General features: G+C 59.6%; 1 protein-coding gene across 4 annotated transcripts; it reads left to right on the forward strand.

Moving 5' to 3' along the window:
• The first annotated feature begins 2,040 nt into the window (after positions 1–2,040).
• Positions 2,041–8,452, forward strand: ZBTB45 (zinc finger and BTB domain containing 45). 4 transcript variants are annotated; one of them, XM_060652508.3, is made up of 3 exons: positions 2,041–2,304; positions 4,457–5,738; positions 7,581–8,452. In XM_060652508.3, the coding sequence occupies exons 2-3, from the start codon at positions 4,457–4,459 to the stop codon at positions 7,835–7,837; spliced, it is 1,539 nt and encodes a 512-aa protein (XP_060508491.1). In that variant the 5' UTR covers positions 2,041–2,304; the 3' UTR covers positions 7,838–8,452. The 4 variants fall into 4 exon arrangements, with proteins under 4 accessions (XP_060508491.1, XP_060508492.1, XP_060508490.1 ...); XM_060652509.3 differs by having other exon boundaries at positions 2,041–2,253; XM_060652507.3 differs by lacking the exon at positions 2,041–2,304 and adding an exon at positions 2,311–2,467.

Here is an 8,452-nt window from a genome sequence, read left to right on the forward strand (position 1 = left end):
AACTACTGAGACAAGGTCTTTGGAGAGGAAAGCAAAATAGATGTCTTCTTGAGGCTTGTGTCACTGGAGGCTGCAGCTCCCACCTCCCTTGCTGCCTGAGCAGGGTCAGGGTTTGTGTTTCTCCCTTCTGCCTCCTACTGGGCCAGTCACTCCATCTCACCCTCAACACTAAGACCTTCTCTGAAGCCACCCATGTCCTCTCCTTCCTACTCTGTATCTGTCCCCTTCTGGCCTTCCCACTGAGGTCTGAGCAGCCATTGCTGTCTTTTAAGCCTCCTGTTTTGCTGCCCCACTAGATCCACTACCCTCCCCTCAGTCCTTCAAACCTGCAGATGGGACTTTGGTCCTCCCCCACTCCACTCTCAACATCCGCCATCTCCATAGCAACTCCCACTTGCCTCACCCTAGGGAAGCCACCCTCCCTCCTCAGAGACCTCATACATGCTTCTCTACTGGCCTGATTCTGTTCCAGCCATGTGTCTGGATGTTTGTTTCCCTCTCTCACCCCCAAGTGCCTCTGCTTGTAGGATGGAGTAATGAGACCACCAAGCTGGATGATAAATGCTGGTGAGGCAGAAATGAAGCATTCAGCAAGAGAGAGAGGCAAGGGGAAAGGATTCATCAGATAGGAAAACAGTGGCATTATCAGACACTTTGTGCAGGCCCTAAGTCTCTGGCAGCTGTATTCATTTTCTATTGTTACTTAACAATTACCACAAATTCAGTAACTTAAAACGACACCCATCTATTAGCTTACTGTTCTGCAGGTTAGACACCCAGGCAGTGGCCTCTGATCCAGGTCTCACAAAGGCTGCAATCAAGTTTGGGGCAGGGCTGGGCTCTTATTCAGAAGCTCTAGGGAAAAATCAGCTTCCCAGTTCATTCAAGTAGTTAGCAGATTGCAATTCCATGCAGTTGTAGACTGGGGCCCCTTTTTTTTTTTTTTTTGCTAGCTGTCATGTGGTCCTCTTCTCAGATTCTAGAATTTCCCCCTATATTTCTTGTCACATGCCCCCCTCCAGCTTCAAAGCCCCTGGAATCCTTCTAACTTCAACACATCTATAGATGTGCCCAATACAGTTGCCCAGCAGCTGACCAAGGTGGGAGGCAGGTCCTCTGATCTTGTCCCCATACTGGAGGCTAAGTCAGCACCCCTCCCCCCATGCTGGACCCCACACCTGCTGCATAAGGCATGGGGTCCACTGAGGTCTCAGGGAAATCTTCTGACCTTTACGTCCTCCTGCCTTGCCTCTAGACCCCAGGAACAAAGCATAAGGCTAGGCCAGCCCACCACTCCAGCCTCACCATCCAGCCTGGTTCACAGGTGTCCTGGGTAGCTAGCCCCATCTCAGGGTCTTTGCAGACCAAGTCTGTTTCCACACAACTCTTCCCACATATTCTGTCCCCTAAAGTGACTTCTGATCTTTGGAGTCTGGCTGGACACCACAGTCTTGGCAGATGTACTATCCATCTCACCCCCACTTTCCTTTTATTCTGAGGTGTGTCCCAGAGCGCTGAGTGCAGAAGGCATTCAGTTCAACATCCATTCATTCGTTCGTTCATTACTCGCCCTGGGGCGGGTGGGCCTGGTGTGTGTGTGAGGAGGTAGGGGTCATAGAGACAGGTTGCCTCCACCTTCTACCTGGGACACAGGCTTGAGGGGCGGAAGGGGTGGAAGATGGGAGCCAGGGCCTGGGGTGGTGTCTGCTCCCTCATTCCACTCGTAGCTACCGGCGGGTGTGGAGTTCGGCTGCAGGAATATCTCTTCTGCAGTCCACGCAAGGGCTGGAGTCCGATGGACCAGGGGTGAGCCCTACTCCTGCCTCCACTCTTGCTCTGGGGAGAAGGCCGCCACCTGGGGTCGCAATGGAGTCTAAACCAGACGAGACCCATCTAGGGCTTCAGACCGCCTTCCCAGCCTTTGTCGCCTTGCAGCAGCTCTACACAGCCGGGAGCGCACGAGGGCGTGGCCCGCAGATTGACAGCGCAGGCCCCGGCGCATCCCAGTCCCTAGGGCGACGCCGGAAGCGTGTCCTGGCCGAGACATTCCTTGCTGCCCCGCAGCCCGAGCCTCGGCGACTTTAGTTGCGACTCGGTCGAGAGCAGGAAGTTCAACACCTACCGGCCTGAAGCGGCGGCTGATCGCCATAGAAACACCGGAAACGTGCTCCGACCTAGCGCTTCCCTGCGCCACAGCGGCTGCGGACTTCGGTTCCGCCGGCGTCGCAGCCTGAAAGTGTGGCCTTGGCGGTGGTGAGCGGGAGAAGGCCAAGTCCCGGCCTGGTGCCTGAGAAGGAGCCGGAGGTGGGGTCGGGCGGGCATCCCCTTGCTGCAGGGCCGGCGGGCAGGCCGGGGCGTGCCCAAGGGAGGGCGCCGGCGCTAGGTTTGGAGTGCACGCTGTGGACGTGAGGGGGCGCTGCAGGATGGGGGCATGGCTCTGGCTAGCGCGCGGAGGCGGGAAATACAGGTTGGCCGGGTCTGGAGCGGGGGCAGCCCGAGCGGATGAGAGAGGGGGCTTTGGGGTTAGGGTAGGGAGCGAGCAATGGAGCAGAGTATGGGAAAGAGTGCTTGGAGCAAAGCGCATGGCGTGGGCAAAGGCGTGGCAGCGAGAATGCGGCGCCATACCCGGGAGGGTGGGCCTTTGTTCTGAGGCGCCAAGAAGACCCTGCTGCGTCTGGACTGAGAGATCACAGACCGGGAGCAGGGTGGAGGTGGGTCGGAAAAGGCAGGCTTCAAGTCGTATGGGTTGATGCGCAGGTTTCTGCCCCAGTCGCCCAGACACAGATTTGAAGGTCTTTAGACGGTGGGTGAATAAAGACGGGGAAAAGTGCTGTGGCATAGATAACGATATGTGCAAAGACTTGGCTTTTTTGACGAATTGCCAAGAATTAATTCATCACCATGGAGGGCTCTGAGCAGAGGAGGGTCCCGATCTGTCAGGTCTGAACAGGCTCCCTCTGGCTGTCGCGTGGGGGAATAGACGGGGGGGGGGGGGGGGGGGGCGGGTAACACAAGGAAATGACTCCCATCAGCCTCCACCAATGGTACCGGGGCAGTGGAGGTGTGCGAAGTGATCTGAGGGTAAGATATAGAACATGCAAGAAAGGGAGGGGTCTGGACCCAGAAGAGGAAAGGTGGTTTGGGTAAGAGGAGCCAGAGGGGGTGAGTCTGAGACCCCATTAGACCAGGAAGGTTAAGAGAAGCCACACTCCAGGGCTCTGTGACCCCGCCTGAGCTAGGCTGGTGGAGTGAGAGTGAGTGTCAGGGTGTGACCTGTGTCCCGACTGTCCTCCCCTAGACTGGAGTTGTGTGTGGCTTGAGTACAGGATGAGCCAAACCCATCTTTGTTTGGTAGAGGGGAAACAGCCTAGTGAGCATGGTGCCTACTTGATGAGTGATGACGGGTGAAGTATCAGAGCTTCTCAGATTCCCAGAGTCCCCTGGGGAGCGGTATCCCCTCCCCTTTCTGGTGTCTGAGCGTGGGCAGTGCTGGGATTAGGAAGCTAAAGTTTTGACAAGAATCATCCGGGTTGCTCAGACATGCTCATCTGGAGGCCGCTGCTATTCCACCTTTCCCTTCCCAACCACACACCCTTCAAAGTCCACACAAGCCCCCTCTCTACACCACACCCACACCTTGTGCCCTCCAGGCTATATCAAGATTCCAAGATGCACCAGGCTGCAGGGGGCACCTCCCTACCTGCTGCGTTGGGGTCTGCCAGAGACCTTGTATTTTTCTTCTGTGGAATGCCCGCCAGGCTATGCCCAACCTACTCTCAACCCTTTGTGACCACGCACACCCTGAAACGCTTAGCCCAGGAGGCAGGTCGTGCCATCCCGCCCCTGCGAAGACCTCTGCATACACTAGTTAACATAACCCAATTCCGAGGCAACAGACTTTGGTCTCCACAGGGTCTTGAATGCTCCAAGGTTGGATGATGTAGTAAAGGGAGATCAAAAAGAAGCTGAGAGTGGGAGGAATCACAGCCAGCCCTGATGCGGAGTGGATAAGGTGTGACAGCCAGTTCGGGATGGGCATCCCTGCCCTCTTCTCCACAGAGCTGGTCCCTGGAAGGGGGACATGGGGAAGGTTTATGGATACTGGAGTTAGGGTGAGGGGGGTGTGAACCAGTATAGGGGAAGCTGAGCTCTGGACCCTCCGCTGGGCAGTCAGCAAGACTGGGAGGGAGCCAGATATTTGGTATTCCCAACCTTCTCCCAGGGGTGTGCCGGGAGTTTCCTAGGTGGAGCTGCAGAGGTCCTGGAGTCTGGGGGTGGGAGTTGGGGGTAGTCCTCTATATGGGAATAGGGCTCGAGGGGCCTTTTGGGAAGGGCTGGGACTATGGTGCGCCCATGGGCCTTGTCCCGCAATAAGGGCTCAAGGGGCAGGGACAATGAGGCGGGGAAGGGGGGGGCCCTGGCTGACCTTCCCACCCCCCCCCCCAATCCGGTGCAGATGGCTGCAGCAGAGGCGGTGCACCACATACACCTGCAGAACTTCTCCCGCTCGCTGCTCGAGACCCTCAACGGGCAGCGGCTGGGTGGTCATTTCTGCGACGTGACTGTGCGGATCCGTGAGGCTTCGCTGCGTGCCCATCGCTGCGTGTTGGCTGCCGGCTCGCCCTTCTTCCAGGACAAGCTGCTGCTCGGCCACTCCGAGATCCGCGTGCCGCCAGTGGTGCCGGCGCAAACGGTGCGCCAGCTCGTCGAGTTCCTCTACAGCGGCTCGCTTGTAGTGGCACAAGGCGAAGCGCTGCAGGTGCTCACGGCCGCGTCGGTGCTGCGCATCCAGACGGTCATAGACGAGTGCACCCAGATCATCGCCCGCGCCCGAGCCCCGGTCCCCGGCGCGCCCGCGCCCCTGCCCACGCCCGTGCCCCCACCTCTTGCACCTGCGCAGCTACGCCACCGCCTGCGCCACTTGCTGGCCGCGCGCCCTCCGGGCCACCCCGGTGCCGCGCATAGCCGCAAGCAGCGCCAGCCGGCGCGCTTGCAGCTGCCGGCGCCCACTGCGCCCACCAAGGCGGAGGGGTCGGAAGTCGACCCCTCCCTTCCCGCGGCCACAGACGACGGCGGTGACGGCGAGGAGGACACCGATGATGAAACCGACGGCGAGGACGGCGAAAGCGGCGGCCCAGGAGAGGGCCAAGCGCCCCCTTCCTTCCCAGACTGCGCTGCCGGCTTCCTCACCGCCGCCCCTGACAGCGCGTGCGAGGAGCCGCCCGCACCCGCCGGCCTTTCGGACTATGGCGGCGCCGGCAGGGACTTTCTTCGGGGCGCTTCGGCGGCCGAGGATGTGTTCCCCGAGAGCTACGTCTCCGCTTGGCAAGATGAGGATGGCACCGCGGCGGAAGCCTGTCCCGCCGAGACGCCGGCCCCGCCTGATTGTGTCCTGTCTGGATCCCGAGCCCCAGGCGTGAAGACCCAGGGGCCACCTGTCTCACTTTTCCCCTTTCATCTGGGCGCTCCTGGGCCACCTGCGCAACCTCCTCCCGCACCCTCGGGGCCTACTCCTGCGCTCCCTTCCGCCTTCTATCCCACACTCCAGCCAGATGCGGCCCCTAGCGCTCCTGCTCCTCCGGGGGAGGCCCCAGCCCCGCCCACCGCTCCCGCTGTGGCCCCCTCGGCCACCCCTGCCAGAGCCCCGGGTTCCGAGCCGCCTGCCTATGAGTGCAGTCACTGCCGAAAGACGTTCAGCTCGCGGAAAAACTACACCAAGCACATGTTCATCCACTCGGGTGAGCCAGGATGGGTCTCTGAGCCCTTCGGTCATTGGAGATTCAAGCCTGAGGGGTGATTGGGCACTAGGCAAGTGGGGTGGAGGCACTCATGTAGTTATGTTGCTTTTTCTTGACCCCAGTGGAACCTGGAAATTGAGCCCCAAGTGCGATGTGTGGCGGCGGGGGGGGGGGGGGGGGGGGGGACCCCATCCACATGGAGAAGCAGGTTCTCCTGCCCAACCCCTATTTCAATTTATTGGTGCAGGGAGAATCCTCAGGCTAGGTTAAGGAGCAGGAACTTGCCCAGAGCTTTTGGAAAGCTGGCAGTGGAGCTTTTAGTCACCACGATGAAGCTTGGGATGGGCAGGAGGGATGGAGCCTTGGCAGGAATATGTGGCCAGGTAGAGGAGTCTCCTTGGTCTCCCTGGCTGTCAGTGGGTCCTGTGACTGGCACTGGATGTGAGGGGAGAGTGGGTTTGCTGGCCTAGCCTTCGGAGCTGGCAGAGAGGTGGCCTGATCGCGGCTGGAGGGAGATGGGGCTGCAGTGTGGGGACCCCACAGCTGCAGAGGGAGGAAAGGGGAGCTCCTCGAAGACCACTGAGAGTACCCCTAAACCCTTGGGGTGTCTGGGAGGTGGCTCTTTACTGGCTCAGGGAGAGGTAGAGAGTGTGCTAGATGGTGCACTGGAGATTATGGAGCTAGGGGCTGAGGTGGTGGCTGGCAGGTCCTGGATGTGTCACAGGGTGTCCAGGGTGCTCCCTAGAGGCTCAGGTAGAGGACAGGGGTATGGAATGTCAAAGACTGCTTGCAGGGCCAAACTGGATGTTGTTAGGAAAAGCAAAGGTTTGGCTGGAACACCTGTAGGAGTGGAGTGGGGAGTTCTGCAGGGCCAGGAACTTGGGATTTCACTGTGAATGTTGGAGAAGGCATCAGTGATCTGAAGTGGGAAGTGAGTGAGATGTGATTTAGTTTTAAATCCCTACCTGGCTGTCTTGGGGTTGAAGGAGAGAGGATATAGATGTAGCCTGTGGAGAGCTGTCAGGGGCCCCAAGGTAGTACCAGCCAAGATTTGCCAGCTTCATGTGGCCTTAGCCAGGTGCAAGGCCTGGTCTGGGGGAACTCCCTGCCCAGGCACTGCCCTGCAGCCCTCTGCCGCTGAGATAGGTGGGGTTTTTTTGTTTTTTGTTTTTTTTTTTCTTAACACCTGATGAATCTAGGGGCCAATACAGCCAGCCTCCCCCTTCTCTGATCAGGGTAAAGGGGGCAGCCTACTCTGGCACCCCAGGTACATTATAGCTGCCAGCAGACAAGGGTTTTCTGGGCAACAGGGCTTCCAGGAGGAACCAGGCAGGTATGCCCGCGTCCCTCACAGTGTAAGTGTGCTGGGCCTTGCCGGACTGTTACCAGAATGGTGGCCAGCGATCAAAGTACAGAATGCTCCATGGGCATGGCAGGAGTTAGGGGAAGGGAGGTTCCTGGAGGTGGGGGAGACCTCAGCGGTCAAGTCCTGTCGGGCAACGATGTCCCAGACCGGCAGGATTCCCTGTTGGGAGGATACCTGTTAGAGTTGAGGGCCCCTGACGGTGGTATCCTGGTATTACGGTAAGGGTCCGGGAAAGCGGCATCCCCGCTGAGTGGGGAAACATACTGGGTCATGGCCGGGTGGGGGAGGGGTTCCCTGTTGGGCCGGAAGGTCCAGGAGTGAGGAATGGTCCGGGAGTGGAAGGGGTGTCCCTTAAGGGCAGGGGGATTCAGGGTTGATGGGCAGTTTGGGAGGAGAGGGGAGTCCCTGCCCGTCAAAGGCTCCCCGGGGCTCCTTCCCAGATGACATACGTGCGCGGCATGCCCTGTCGCCCACAGGGGAGAAGCCCCACCAATGCGCCGTGTGCTGGCGATCTTTCTCGCTGCGCGACTACCTGCTGAAGCATATGGTCACGCACACAGGCGTGCGCGCCTTCCAGTGCGCTGTCTGCGCCAAGCGCTTCACGCAGAAGAGCTCACTCAACGTGCACATGCGCACGCATCGGCCCGAGCGCGCGCCGTGCCCCGCCTGCGGCAAGGTCTTCTCACACCGCGCGCTGCTGGAGCGCCACCTGGCCGCGCACCCTGCACCTTGATCCAGGCCTGGGCCCGGCTACGCCTGCCGCGGGATTGACCACGCTCCCGCGCTGTAGGCCAACCCCTGCAGGTCCGCGACCTCCTGTGGAACTAGGCCACGACCACTGCGGAACCGGTAACACCCCTGCCGAGCCGCTTCACACCTGCCTAGACGCCTTGACCACGTTCCCACTACCAAACCACGTTTTCCCCAGAGCACAGGCCCTCCCTCTGCTACCACCCTTCTTTCCAGACCTGACCAGGGGTTCAGCCTGCCTTACTACTGTACTCCTTCGTACTCGGACCCTCCTGATAGTGGCAGGCTGGGGATGGGGTTGGTCAGAGACCCGACCATCCCTGAGAACTGGATCATCTCCAGCCTAAACTGGGCGCTCAGACCCTTGGGCCAGGCCCAAGATTTGTGGCTCTGACTCCTTGCGTGAGTGTGGGTTCTGGAGCTGCTCCTCTCTGCCCCAGTGTCAAGCTGGGTAAGAACCCTGGCTCCCCACCCCGAACTACCCCTCCCTCAATCTGGTGTCTAAGGGGGCTCAGTGGACCCATCATGGACTGGGGTCGGGCCTCGGGACTCCTGCTCTCTAATAAAGTACTGTGGGCCATGGGTCCGAAACCCGGAA

Source organism: Panthera onca, chromosome E2, assembly GCF_046562875.1.
Source record: "Panthera onca isolate mPanOnc1 chromosome E2, mPanOnc1 haplotype 2, whole genome shotgun sequence".
NCBI lineage: Eukaryota > Metazoa > Chordata > Mammalia > Carnivora > Felidae > Panthera > Panthera onca.

What these genes read in the sequence shown, in the direction of transcription:
- ZBTB45 (XM_060652506.3), top strand. Translation starts at nt 2,583, where the DNA reads ATGGCGTGGGCAAAGGCGTGGCAGCGAGAATGCGGCGCCATACCCGGG. An exon ending in AGACCGGGAGCAGGGTGGAG is followed by an intron (nt 2,712 to 4,456) that starts GTGGGTCGGAAA and finishes AATCCGGTGCAG; the next exon opens with ATGGCTGCAGCAGAGGCGGT. An exon ending in GCACATGTTCATCCACTCGG is followed by an intron (nt 5,739 to 7,580) that starts GTGAGCCAGGAT and finishes TGTCGCCCACAG; the next exon opens with GGGAGAAGCCCCACCAATGC.